The sequence below is a fragment of the Copadichromis virginalis genome, linkage group LG20 (genome assembly GCF_057382275.1).
Source record: "Copadichromis virginalis isolate Kocher_CV1m ecotype Utaka linkage group LG20, C_Virginalis_male_GT1.1, whole genome shotgun sequence".
Lineage (NCBI taxonomy): Eukaryota > Metazoa > Chordata > Actinopteri > Cichliformes > Cichlidae > Copadichromis > Copadichromis virginalis.
Genome location: NC_140637.1, coordinates 868,445 through 883,255, shown reverse-complemented (window position 1 = coordinate 883,255; position 14,811 = coordinate 868,445). Strand labels below are relative to the sequence as shown.

Here is a 14,811-nt window from a genome sequence, read left to right as displayed (position 1 = left end):
TTAATGATCCCTTGGAGTGCTTTCCTCTGAGCCCCTGTGCAGCTAGTGTACCAGATGCATATGCAGTAAGTTAGAACACTCTCAATGGTGGCTCTGTAGAAGGACACCAGCAGTCTCTGTGTGATGTTATTCCTCCTGAGAATTCTCAGGAAGTACAGTCTCTGTTGGGCCTTTTTCAGCAGCTCGGAGGTGTTCACACTCCAGGAAAGGTTCTCCTCCTCCTGGAGCTCGACTCTGAGAGGTTTAAGTACAGTTGTGCTGTGTCCGAGGAACTCAGACCTTCTTTACCAGTGGATAAAAGTACAGTTAGGTCAAGTACAAACAAAAAAATTAATTAATAAAAAATCTTGCTGTCATTTACAATCACACCTGATTTCTCGATTTCTGATTTGAGGGAGATTCTGAGTTCCAGATCAAGTGGTATTGTAGACAAGATATATATTCTAATACATTATTGGAATGACATATAGCTGTGAACACAGGCTAACGTATCATTCACAGTTCTGCACATATCTATTTTTAATATTTTCTATTTGTCCCTCTCAGCAGCTTCATCTCGTCTCCTTTCCTGATTTTGTTCTATAATTATCATTAAGCAGTGAAAATTTATCCTGTTTCACTGCATTTGTATTTGTTAACAGCCTGTTTGTTTCATGGTTACAGGCTTAAAGAAAACCCTTTAAAATATCCTCGCACTTCCTTCTATCTTTAAAGGCACATTTTGAAGTGATTCCCCAAAGCAAGACAGACATGAAAATGCTGGTGTCAGAGTCAGCTCATTTAAATCCTGTTCATTTTGTTGGACTGGAAAACACAGGTACCAAACTGGTTGTAGAGAATAGATGATATTCCAAACATCATAAAGGTCAATGTGCCTACGATTTCTTTTTACAAGTCAAGTCCCCAACATTAGTGAGTTGCATACTAATGTGCTTGTACTGTAAGTAAATGCTTACGGATGCAATCTCATGCAGTGGCTGATGTTATAATGTTGTGTTTCTTTAATCTGCTCGCTGCTCCGTATGCTTTGGTCATTTCATCTTTTTTTTCCCTCTTATGCTAAAATGCTTGGCCTGATCTTTTTGTGTTCATGCAGGAATAGAAAGATGCAGGTAAAAGCCTAAAAATATGGAACAGAATATGCAACACTGATCTCACCTTGAAATGGCAGTGTTCCCCTTGATAAAAGGCTAATAAGTCTAATCAGGCCTGATTAATTACACCGATAGGCACTGTTGTTGCCAGCCTAATTGATGGCTTTATCTGTGTTTTGCTCTGTGCTGAAGGGATGATGGTGCTTCACAGAGACGCTAGAAAGATTTAGCCCAAATGAAGGTTATTGGTGCCAGAATAGAGAACTGGGTTGATGGGGCAAAGGGGTTCCTCCGTCCCATGTAGAAAAGGGCCTACTGAGGTACGTTGTAGGTCTATGGGCTAAGTGCTTGCCTCCATACAGACTGACTCTTTACTTCAGTCTGCTGTCTTTTCAGTTACAGCTCATGCCTCAGGAAGTCCAGAGAGTGTCTGTGCCCCTCTGAATGATAGCACATGTACGGAGGCTTTGTATTAGACTTGAGGGAACGGCTTTTCATTTTTGTCAAGAGCCCTTTTCAGACCTTATTCTGTTTGATTACAAGAGAAATCATTGTGACTGTGAGCCATGTAATCGCCACTGCACACCTGGGAGTGTTGCTGCTGCTGCTGAGAATAAACACAAAGTAAAGGATGTAGATGTTTCAATTCAAGTAAGAAAGAAATTAAGCAGAGCTTAAAAGCATTTGTTAGGACCCACATATTTGTAATCATTTTGAAGAAAACTGTATTTTGTTTAAATTAAATGTAGGGGTGGTGGTTTGAATGTCAAAATCAATGTGGCATCACTTGGGAGTTTTTGGCCACACTTGTAAATAATCCTGAAAAGGATAAGAGGAAGAGGATGGATGACACAACTAAAGACTGTTTTTATATCAAAAATAGTGTCAAGTCATGAAGAACATTTAAACATGCTGCTTTCAGCTTTTTGTTCCTCTGTATGTGTCTGTATAGTTTATTTCCATGTAAACACTGAGATGTTTTTCGCTTGCTTCACTGTGTTCATCTAATTGTTGTCTTTTGTTCTGCTTTAACTGTAGCCTTTGCAGGCATTGCCCTGCATGGCATCTCAGACTTAAGAGCCTTTGGGATGCTGGGAGTCATGTGCTCTATATTTATCCAGCTTTATGATTTATTAATAGTCTCCCCAGTATGCGCAGTACTAAAAATACACCAGGGCCAGAACATCTAGCTAGAAAGGGAGTGTTCAGAGGTTTGAGGAGAGATCTGTCCACTCAGCAGCTTTCCACTGTAACAACATGCACGTCTGGGATCATCCAAGGATTCAGGTTACCACAGTACGCAATATCGACTCTGTGTGGCAGCTTCAGGGACTGTTTAGCTGTGTTGTGTATGTTATGTTGTGTGTGTGCCTTGTTTTATGTCTGTTTCTCTCTCTTTCTGTCTCTTTCTAGTATGAATACTTTAATGCAGTGCTGATCAATGAGGTGGATGAGGAGGGGAACAGTGTAGAGCTGGGAGGGGAATTTATCCTGCAACCCAATGACCATTTTAACAACTTGTCAGTCAACCTCAACCTCAGCGTGGTGCAAGTCCCCACCAACATGTACAACAAAGGTACGTTCACGACCCCCAATGTAAAGTAAAAGTGCTTCAAAATGCATGTGCACAATACTGGCTTGGTTTAACCCTTAAATGGGTGAGAAAAGATATGTGGCAACTAAATGGACATCAAAATTGGCCTCCCCATGACTCAGGGTGTAGAACCACATGGATTTCTCCCAGCCAATCAGCAAAGATCAGGTTATGTGACAGTGACACAATTGCATCTGTCCAATCAGTAATGGCCTGGAGCATTTCAGACATCAGTGTTGTTTTACAATTTGAGATACTAGGTTTTTCGCCCCTACCTACTCTCACACCTGTGGTCCTAACATCAGAACAAGCTGTGGTATGTGGATGAAACCCATGTTTTTATAGTCAAAGGAGCTTGCAAAGAAAAGCGCCTGGACTTCTTTAAGTTGCTTGAAGACGTTTCACCTCTCATCCGAGAAGCTTCTTCAGTTCTAAGGTCAAATGGTGGAGAGTCCCAGATATAAACCTAGTGGACAAAAAGACAAAAACATGGCAAGTCCAGACGCTTTTCTTTGCAAGCTCCTTTGACTACGATGACCTGGATGACTGAGAACCTTCACAGACACCATGTTTTTATAGTTCAGCAGTTAATCTACATGTTGAGATCACTTTTCTTGTTGTTGTTGTGTCACAGAAACGACTAAAAACACTGGTCTAAAAATGTGGAATCAGAAACACAGTTGGTGTGTGAGCTGATGCGCATGTCCGGAGGCAGATTTGAATTCATTAACTTTAACTATTTGGATCATCCCTGCCACACACTGACTTAATTAGCAGTTAAATAATTAGACTTCCACTACCACAACTCGAGAAGTCATGGCCTTGTACAAGGCTCAGCGGACAGCGTGAATGTCATGTCAACTTAACCAAGCTAACAGAGGCAAAGAAATTATAGGGCGAGAGCGAGAAGGGAAGAGGGAGACGTAAATGAGAAAGAAAGTAGGTTAAGTCAGACTGATGGAAGGTCTGAGCAACAGATTAATTGCAGCTAGGTGGAAAAAAGAGAGGAAGGAAGTGAGAGTGACAGGAGGTGAATGAATGAAATGAAATGAATGAAAGTGCTAGGAGCTGGGGTTGGCAGGCTTGTAGGCTGATACAGCGAGAGCAAAAGTAATTTTGATTTGATTCACAGGCAAATGAGTAGAGTTACACACACACATTCATACAAGCTAATACACACACGCAGCTTTAAAGATTTTACTTTTGCGAGATTTGTTCGTGAGTAGCAATAACTTCAGCTTATTAGCTGGAACTTCAGGGAGCTTTTCAAGATTTCAAGCCTCACTTTTCTGTTAAAAGACATTTACGTCTCTTTTATATGTCCTTAGAGTAAGAAAATGTATGTGTACAATTATTTAAAGCATTTGCAACCATTTTTGCAATAAATTTTAATTTTGTGACAATTGCATGTGCATGTCTTTAATGCTGGATTTGCACTTTTTATGTTTAATGTTACAGGATGCTAGCTAGCACTATATTTTTTTACAAGTACCACGATCTTACAGAAAGGGGGCTCGCAGGTGTTCAGACAGAAAATAGCCCTGTGCTGGAAAACACAAGGTGCTATATCAGGGCAGGTTTGGGCTACAGGTGCAGCTGAGAGGATGAAAAATGATCCAAGAAGGCCAGTTTTAGTAGCAAATCTAAGGTTTGAAGGGTCATCTGATGCTATTGCACTGCGCAGTGTTTCGGGTCATTGTAATGCAAGTTTTTAGAACTTTTAAAAAATCTTTAGCAGGCAGTCTAACAATCTTACTAAAATCTGAAGGTAATCTTTCAATAATCTTTTCTTCAGTATATTAAATTGATAATGATTCTGAGCAAAGTTCTGGGATGAAAAAGCAGTTTTTCCCACACAGTCAATCGCAGTCATCTCAACCTGTTCGTAATGCTGCTGAAGAGCTGTTTGTAGCCTCTGTACTTCATAAATTGTTTGGCATCAGCTGTGATGAATCGCAGTTTAGGTCCATGGCAGCAGAGAGCTCTCCCCCTCTCCAGAAATTAATCGCAAAAGGAGCTCGCCACTTTCAAACATCCATCTTTCAAAAATATATCTCACACAGTCATTTTTATGATGCTGAATGACAGAAACGTGACATGGAAAAGTAAACCTATGCACACATTTAAAGGGGGTCACAACAGTCCACGTATGTAAATCCAGTACGTATATTCATACATACACAGAGCAAATGCTTTTCCAATTCTCTCCCTTCATGGTTTCTTACTCGTGATATTTAGCTTTCCTCCTTGATCAGTGGACGTAACCTAATAACATGAATGATGACAATAACCTGAATCGTGTGATTCAGGATAATAAAAGTAATATTTGTGCACATGAACATGTATATATAGTGTACAATGCTGTAATGATCGTGGCAGCTTCTTAGACTGAAGTGGAGTGCATTAGCTGAGATGAATTTAAATGACAGCTAATGGGGAAGTAGAGCCCATACTTCCTTCCTCATCATGAGCTGAGATTGTAATAGACACTCAAACTGCACCAGAAGTGACTATTGTTGTGTAAATATGGGCTGGATCAAATCCAGCCTCCTCTCAACTCCACTTCATAGAGGTGGATGGGTGTTTACTATCAAGAGAGGGCTTTAGTGTGCTAGCTTCCAGAGGAATAATTCAATCATGGCTTATTGGCATGACTGTTGACAGCAGAACAATGCTGGCAGCATAGACAATGATGGGGAATCTGTTATCTGCTTTTCTTTCTCTTTGTCCATTAGGTACTTGTCTGTCTGTCTCCCAGTAATTTTCTAGCTCTTTCTAGCTGCCTTCCTGTCTTTTTTATTGCAGTCTAAAGGGTATATTTTGTGTCTGTCCTGCCACACACTTGTGTCTGTCTGTCTGTGCATCCTGTTCTGCTCCCATCTTCCTCGCCCCGCTTCTGAACCAAGTAATAACCAGCTATAATAAGCTTGTCTGTCTGGTCTCTAACCAGTACATTCATAACGCTCTCAGCCTGCAAATTGAAAAGAAGGTTTAGTTATTGGATTTGCCATTTGGACAGAATTATAAGCAAATACTATTGCACATAATGTATGCAGTGTATAGCTGCACATGGTTATTGTGGAAGACGTGCAATGAATAAGCCCACATTTCCAGTTTTAGCAGCTTGATGCAATATTTAGCTTGAAGTTCATAGCTGTCTCTGTTTGTCTGTCTATCTATTGGCACCAATATAGTAACCCTTATGTTGTCTTAAATTGGTCATTTTTTCTTTTGGGTTTTTAATTGCCAAGCTGAGTTTAATTGTAGCATGATATTTATAGAATAGATATCACTAAGCCTATAACTGTAAGCATAAATTCAGGATGCAGTAACTACTGGTTTGTAAATTACTGCAAATGTATTAAAAAAAGTTATTTTGAAAAGATAAATGTTAAATAATAGCAGTAAGGTTTTACACATCAACATAACATCAAATCATCTGGTCCCCAGCAACCTCAGAATAACTGCAAAACAGGACATATTACACCATGTCATTATTTATTTAACAAATATTAAGACAATGATTGAGGAGCAGTGTGTGAAAGACTAAGTATACCCTCACTATGTCCATAGGAATTAAGAGGAGCAGCCAAGTGAGGCTAATCAGATGCATTTGACTACCAAGTGTGAGCACCTCTATAAAGCAGAGGCTGTGGCAGCTTATAGATGAATCTAAATGTGTTGCAAAAATGTAAACTTGTATTTTGACATTTCCAGAGCATTCGGGGTTGTGTGAACATAATGCCAAAAAGGAAAGTCATCAGCAATGCTGAATGCTCCGCATCAGCCTGAAAAGGGTTACAAGACCATTTCCAAAACATATTAAATCCATCATCCAACTACGAGAAAGCTTATTCACAAGTGGAAAATGTTGAAGGCAGTTTTCCCAGGAGTGGAGGTCCAGGCAAATTCACCCCAAGGTCAGGTCGTTCAATGTTCAGAAAAACCGCAAAACACCCCTCAGACTCTGCAGGCATCAGTTAGCGTGTTAAATGTTAAAGTTAGAGACAGAATGGACAGAAAAGGAGTGAGTTGTTTTGAAGGGCTGCCAGGAGAAAGCCTCTTCTCTCTGAAAAGAACATTGCAGCACAGCTTAGATGGCCAGTGTGCATCTGAACAGACCACAAGACGTCTGGAACAATGTTCAGACAAGACAAGTGTCAAACACAGCATGTCAACATAAACATCTCACACCAGCTGTAAAACAGGGCGACAGAGAAGTTAAGCTTTGGCCCTTTTTTGCAATCACAGAAACTGGTCACTTTGCAGTCATTGAGTCAGCCATGAACTCCTGTGTATCAAGGTCATACTAAAGTATAAACACTCTATACTAAAGTGTTGCTGCCTGTCTGACAATTAAAGCTTGGCTGAAACTGGGTCACACACCAGGACACAAGCGCAGCAGCAAATCTACAACAGAATGAAAAAAGAAAAGAGGTGACAAGTCAAAGTCGAGTATTCAGCTTCACTGAAATGCTCTAGTGGGACCTTAAAAGAGCTGTGCAAGAACCATTGCCTACAAATCTTAATGAACTGAAGCAACGTTGTAAAGAAGAGTGAGACAAACTTGCTCCACAACAATGTGAGAAAGTCAGACAGAAATCAATTCAGTTGAGTTACGCCTGCTGACCGTGGCTCTACAGAATTATGGAGTTTACTTCCGTTTACACACTGCTTCTACATTTGGACTTTTTGTTAAATAAATAATAGCATTTTGCTGTTCATCTGTGGTTGTACTCACCTTTCTTGTAAGACCTGCTTAGAGTTTTTTAATGTCCTGATACATAAAACTTGAAAAGAGGTGTACTTTCTTTTTACCATGACTATATATAATTATTGTACTTTTTATGGGTTAAAATTCAGCAGTCTCCTCTATCCTGCCTCTTTTTCATCCTTTTAATATTGTTTCTCTTCTCTCATTTTTCACTCTGTTTTTCTGCTAACTGCTTTTCTTGAATCTCTCTGAAATGAATAATGCCTGGTAGCAGCCTGTGGACGTGCAGCGTGTGATATGATATGACTGAATGAGCAGGCACCAGAGAATATATGCTCCAACCTCCTAGACTGCAAATATATATATATATATATATATATATATATATATATATATATATATTTATATTTAACGTTTTTTCCTCCCTTCAATGTTTGTCTGCCTCTCCATTTTTCTCACTCAGACTCCGCCATTGTCAATGGAGTGTACTGGTCTGAGGCCTTGAACAAAGTGTTTGTGGATAACTTTGAGAGAGACCCATCACTCATATGGCAGTACTTTGGCAGTGCCAAAGGCTTTTTCAGGCAGTACCCAGGTAAGTGTGTGTTTGTTGTAAGGATGGATGTGATCTGGGGATGACTGTCTGTGTTTTTGTAATTAAGTAGTCGTCTTTATGAAGCAGAAATGGGAATGTTCAGTAACTGAGAGCAGGAGAATGGAGGTTAGCAATGAGCTAGAGGGGAGCAGAAATGCAGAACAGTGGAAGTTTGCCGAGATTAGACTCTGTGTAAAGAAAATAAGAAAAAAATATAAAAACATTTGACACAGGTGAGGTGGCGTAAATATTTTTATAGGAGAAGCATTATCAAAAAGGGGGATAGATGTTATATTTAGCATTGAATATGATGAAATCCACAGAAAGTGTTTTACTTTTCTGTTCTTAACTTTTTACTTTTTTAACTGTAAATTTAAAAAAAGAAAATTTTAAATGTTCAGTGTTACCTGTTGAATTTTACGCGGTTATCATACCTCAGCTGTCCGCTGAAAGCATCTGACCTCAGTTCCCCCAAAGTCATTACTGCATTAATCAATTCTATGCTTAAATAACCCATCAAATCATATTTTCTGTCAACTGGAAAAAAGCCCAAAACAAAACATGAAAATACCCTGCAGTGTGTTCTGTGGAGTGTTTTTAGTCAGAACAGTCACTCTGCACTAAGGTGCTAAAGGGACTGCCAATTGTGCAACATAAGTTAAAAAAAAAGATGTTTTAACCTCCTAGGACCTGCGTCCACATACGTGGACATCACATTTTGAGTTATTTGAGTTATTTAGACCAAAATACTCAATTTTGCTCTACATGGGCCTGATATCCACTTACGAGGACATTATACTGCTGCTGTTCTATCGATATTTTAAACGAATATCCTCATAAGTGGCTCTGATTTTTCTCAGAAACAAAAACTAGATAAAAAATTTTTTTTTTTAGTAATTCTTCGTTTTTACATTCATCAGGTCCCAATCAGCCCAAATATCAAAGAGAAATGAAAAATGCATGCCGGTTCAGGTCTTAGGAGGTTAATATAAAATAATTTCTACATAGCAGGATACTGTGAGGGCAAATGTATTTTTAAAGCAACGATACATTCAACTGTGATAGAGAAAGAGTATGTTTTGGTACAAAATCCCAAAGGTTGCTTAAAGAAATGACTTCTTGGCCCACCTTTTTTTTATCACTTAGCTTAGATAGGTAACTTTTCTTAGTACTCCAGTACTTTAGCATCTCTTTGTGCATCTATTTGATTTGTGGCATTCTTAAAGGAATCAAATGGAAGCCAGATGAGCATGGAGTTATTGCTTTTGACTGTCGAAACCGGAAATGGTACATCCAGGCTGCCACCTCTCCAAAGGACGTGGTGATCCTGGTGGATGTAAGTGGCAGCATGAAAGGCCTGAGACTGACTATCGCCAGGCAGACGGTTTCCTCCATACTGGACACTCTTGGAGATGACGATTTTTTTAACATCATCGCTGTAAGTCTGCACAGTCGAGAACATTGTTAGACTCGGATAGGTGCGCAAATGTATTCACAAAAACAAACAAAAAAACCCCAGAGACCCACATCTTTCCTTCTCAGATCAGAGGAAATGCTGGAACGAATCAGCTTTCTCTGCTGTCATGCTCACAACCAATTAACAGTCAGCTGAATGGAGATTTAAAATGCAAAAGAGGCAGTTGTGATTGGATCCAGCCTCAGGCACCTAAAATATTGTTATCGTATTTCAGCGTGATGCAACTCTGCAAGTGTGTGTATGACCGTGCGTGTGTGTCTGATGTGATTTCACATCAAAACATTTCCACAGTCACTTTCAGTCGCTTTCCTCACTGAGCAAAGTTTTCATTATCATTTAATATCCTAATCATGTTGAAAACTCTTCTTTTGAAAAATAGAGAAAAAGAGGATTTGACAATCAGGCAGAAACACATTGTTTCCCCAGACTCTCTCTAAAAGGATATGTCATTTTGACTTATGTGTTTCCTCTTTTTGTTTGTTATTTATTACTGTGTCACTTTTACGGTGTTGCACACATTCTAAAATGGAAATAGTATTATTTTGTCTAAAGTATTTGCAGAGGTGGAACAAATTATGTGTATGCTCATGCAGCGAGATTTGGATATGTGGGGCAAAATGTCTACACATCCAAAGAAGTAAAACTAAAAGAAACATATTCACACACACACATATGCACATAAACTGAAAAGGGCAAAGTTACTTGCTTTGGAAGAATGCACTATCACTGCCTTTCTTAGTCTAATTTGAGCTGTTTTTAAGGCATTGAATGGTAGGCAGGTATCATAAGGGTTATTCTGTGCAGTGTAATGTGCAGTTTTACCCAGATGAGTAGTTTTTAGCATCTTCACACTGCTTTTTTCATGGTAGATTAAACAGCTCTTTTTGAATGCTGGGTTCAAAGTAATGAACATTAATACTTTGTACCTGTGTAATTCTCCAGTACAATGAGGAATTGCACTACGTGGAACCGTGCCTGAATGGAACTCTGGTCCAAGCAGATGTCACCAATAAAGATGTAAGTATCTCCTAATGTTACAGACACATTCAGGTCCGAGTCCATAATTACACCAGCCTGGTTTGAGGATTTAAGTGTAACGCTTTCTAAATAGACTGAGACTTTTATTATTTTTCTTTAGGGCCAAAACAACTATTCCAGTCATTTCTTAGTTCAGCTGCTGGAAGTTACTCTTATAATTTGCTCAGTGCAATTTTAGAGTCAAGAGGACTTTAGTCTTGAGGTGACGTTTGTGTGTCCTAACGATAGGAAATATTCTAATATTCTATAATCCGAGCGAGAGATGGTAGCAATAGGAATTATCAATATCACTTATCTGTTTGATTCCTTATTGAGCTCTTATCGATTCTCATTCTCATTCTTATTGCTCCGCTTTGAGAGTCACCACCATCTCTAACCAGCATTTTACAGACATTACATTCATGCAAATGAATTGTATACTGTGTGCTCTAACGTTTGTGTATTGTGGAGAGAGCTTTCCCTTCTTTATTGTGATCGGTGTTGGGGTACTTACTCAAAAAAAGTAATGTATTACTAATACCATCATATTATTTAGGTATGAACAAAAAGCCGACAACACAAAACAAAGATGCCAACCAGCACACATACTTTAAAATGATTCTAATGTAGAACCATGAAAAGGTCGAAACTGAGGCTCATCAGTTTATTACCTGTTGAAGTTCAGGGTCGGCTGCTGGGAAGGCGTCTGTATTCACTCAGCTTTAGCGCCTCTCTGGGTTCTTGGCTAGCTTAGTGTTAGCATGCTAGCTGTGGGTGCAAGTGCTTGCAAAGAGCTAAGTTATGTTAGCAGTATATTGCAGTTGTTTCTGTCCTGGATGCAGCTTGCAAACTAGAGCAGGGCGACATGGCCAAAAATATTTATCACGATATATATTTGAAAATTTGCGATAACGATATAACTGACGATATAATTGATGCGAGACAAAATACAACTCCACAACATTACTAGCGCAAAAAGACAACCTTCCATTTATTTTCACGTAAACAAGAAGCTGGTTTTTATGTACATTAAAGCTTTATAAAAATGTAACAGTGCAAATGCAAATTCCTTGCTGAAAGTTTAACCAAAAGGCATTTCCAGTAGAAATGGGCTGACATATCCTGAGCATAACCATGTATAATATCCACTGAAGTTAAAAAGAGGTGCTTTGCAACATTAAACTGCAGTGTGCAGTACGCATTTTTCGGACCATAAGGTGCACGGGATTATAAGGCACATTAAGCGAAACAAAGCAGTCAGATAAATCAAACTTTATTAAACTCATTCTTCTTGCTTCCTCCACTTCTGTACCATTGATTCATTAATGTTGAATTCTCTGGCAGCTGCTCTATTCCCATGTTGTTGCAGTATATTAATGACTAACCTCGTATTGTGGATGGATTATCTCAGTTGTTCTCCTGACTGAAGTTTGGTCCGTTTACAGCATCCTGCCATGCGATTGCATTTGTCTCTAACCATGAAGAACCTTCACGTTAACTTTTATAAGTGGAAAAGTGTTAGTGTTCGTCCTCCAGCTTCACTGTTTATGTTATGCTAACATAGCTGTGTCGCTAGCGATCACGTAGCACATCATTATATACCAGCTAGCCCAACTTCAGTAACCCTACAAACGTCACTGCTGTTTAGTTTCCTGTCTTCATTTATGTTGGAAGTGATAGCAGAGCTGTACGTTTGATTTTTTTCAGAAATCTCTCCGTCAGAACATGCTATATCATGCTTAGGTAACTAGCGAAACTAGCGAGCTAACTTCCGCTAGCTTCCTGCTAACTTCTAACTCCGTTAAATGTAATAACTTTTGTTTTCATGGATGCCTGGAAGTTAAACTTTATAGTTACACCTGGTAAAGCAGCAATGCTGATCGTTTTATTAAAGATGAAAGAATTTAGACAGTTTTTAACTCTAAGTGATGCTGCAGTGTTGTTTGACCTGAAGATACGGAGTTTAGGACCCAGATTACTCCCAGATTTAAGAGCATCTTAGTCCGACAAATATGACAATAACGACGGCCGCTTGTATGTTCTGCAAAAAAATGTGCTTTGTTGTGTATCTGACGGACAAACACCAAACCAGTTCCACATCACTGAAGTTGCACCATTTTTACAAACCAATTCTGGTTCATCTGTTTCACTCAACAATCGGCCATGTGCGTATGAAAACAAAGGCATTGCGCATGCGCGTTTTACTCCCATTCTATCGCGATATTTCATTTTCCTATCGTTGCCTAACATTATACCGGTATTACCGTGAACGGTATAATATGGCCCAGCCCTATTGCAAACCAATTTGCTCTTGTTCTTTTGTGCAAAAAAATAAAAGTAATGTCCATATCCATGTTATTAGTCCTTTATTTATCCAGGTTTAAAATCTCATTGAGATTAAAAATCTCATTTCCAAGAGAGACCTGGCATCATGGCAACAAAAGTAAAATGTTGTAGACTGCACCACTGCTTTCCTCCTCTAGAACACAAACGGACAGCTGATTGTAGCACAAGTGCAAGTGGAACTGATAGGCAGGCAGACTAACAATTCCAAGGATTTTAAATACTGGTTACTTACAAGAACCATTTCTCGATTCCCAGTCGTAGCAAAAAGGAGCGTGTTCATGTTAGGAGAGGTCCAACAATGGACCTCTGAGAAAATTCACATGCAAGTTTTCCTTATTCAGATTCATAATTACAAAGTTACCTGAAATGGTCTCTGTCTTATAAATATGCTCTGAACTTCAGCACAGCTAGAATATGAGAACTGCACTCTAACTGTAAATTTAACATAAACTTACAATGACCATGGGCTTGCTTAAAGCTATGTATGTGATGTGCTAATCAGATTGGTGTAGTGAGACTAGCGCGAAGGAGTCCGGTGCTAGAGAAGTACAGTGTTTATTCATTGGAGTGCATTATGTTTGCATAATAATGTCAACATGGTGCAGTTCCTGCTATTATTGAGGCATGATTCCCCTCGTCATCTCTGAGACTCTGATTTATGCAGCATAGACTGCATCAAAAATCTGGTCTCCCCTAAAACCGTTAAAGGTTCGTTTCAAAAATTCAGTTGACTTCTATTCTTACATTCTCAAAGTCTTTTGACACAGCTGTTTTCTAGCAAATACACTGACTGCCTTCCATGCACTACATGAAAGTAGTGGGTTTGTTTAAGTTAGTTTCTGTTTACTTTGTAGTGAGTGTACACTTATGCATATGGATTAGCACTGTGTGTTTAATTTCAGAATGTAGTTTACTGTTGCCTGAGTCAGCCAGCTGAGAGGGGAAGGCAGTCTGCAGCAGTAGATAAGGCTAATGTCTTCTGTTTCAGCTGAGGGCAAGAAGTAGTCGTCACTCTGGAGATTTAAACATTCTGATCTGACGTTCGAAAATATGTTTTTTCACGCCCAACGTGAAATGTTGGGGCAAAAACCCACATTAAGTTTTCATGTGACACACATGAATATGACTACATTAATAGTATTTATTTGTCCATATGCATGTCAACGGGTGTGTAAATATGTGGAGGTCATTCATGTCTTGTTGTCATTCACATGTGCAGTAGTTTTACTCTAAAGAGATATTTTAAAGAGATGATCTCTAACGTCATCTCTTTTGGACTTTGTACAAATAGAAACATGTTTGACTTACGCTGGAATCTGAAGCACTGATTGTTTGCTATCTGAAACAGACTGAACTTAGGATTTAAATGACTCTTGTGAGCAGAAATCTTTTTTTCTTGTGTTTAGTAAGAGAAAACTTTCAAACTATTGCTTTGAGCAGCGCCTGTTGATTTATTTCTGAAACAGACCCGTTTGACTCGCTTCTTCAAGCATTGCTCTTCGTTGTTCAACAACGGCCCTTTTTTGTGCAGGTATCGGATTTGCATCTGTCCTCACGTTGATTTAAATAACTTATCATAGCAATCAAAAGCTTTGGCTTAGCAAGCTGCAAAATTGAGATATTTTGGTTAATCATTAAAATGTCCTTGTACCCTGGCTTCTTTCATTTCACTGATACGGTCGCTTTTAAGAATCAAAGGTGTCTGAAGGATTGAAGAAGTTTGATGTGCAATGCACATTTCTGAGCCTTTTGGTGCAGACAAAAGGTTGGGAACATTAAGCATTGCATTCACACTGACACACACATTTTCAATCTGCCACTTTAGTACACTGCTGTGCCAGGAATTGAACATGGCCCGCTGTGCTGAGAAAAATCACTTCAATCTTAGCTCACAAGCACACTTGCAAGCAATAGGTAAAGTTTGCTATGCTCCAGGGTACAGCCTTTTTTATCCACATCCATGGATAGCTTATC

The 14,811-nt window shown here is 39.1% G+C and overlaps 1 protein-coding gene across 2 annotated transcripts in view; it reads left to right on the top strand.

The window, feature by feature from the left end:
- cacna2d3a (calcium channel, voltage-dependent, alpha 2/delta subunit 3a) overlaps positions 1-14,811 on the top strand; it is a 130,766-nt gene that overhangs the window by 59,835 nt on the left and 56,120 nt on the right. For both annotated transcript variants that reach the window (XM_085444529.1, XM_085444528.1), the window contains exons 5-8: positions 2,508-2,670; positions 7,866-7,997; positions 9,224-9,435; positions 10,417-10,491. In XM_085444529.1, coding sequence (XP_085300655.1) covers positions 2,508-2,670; positions 7,866-7,997; positions 9,224-9,435; positions 10,417-10,491 — 582 coding nt within the window. The remainder of the gene's footprint in view (positions 1-2,507; positions 2,671-7,865; positions 7,998-9,223; positions 9,436-10,416; positions 10,492-14,811) is intronic.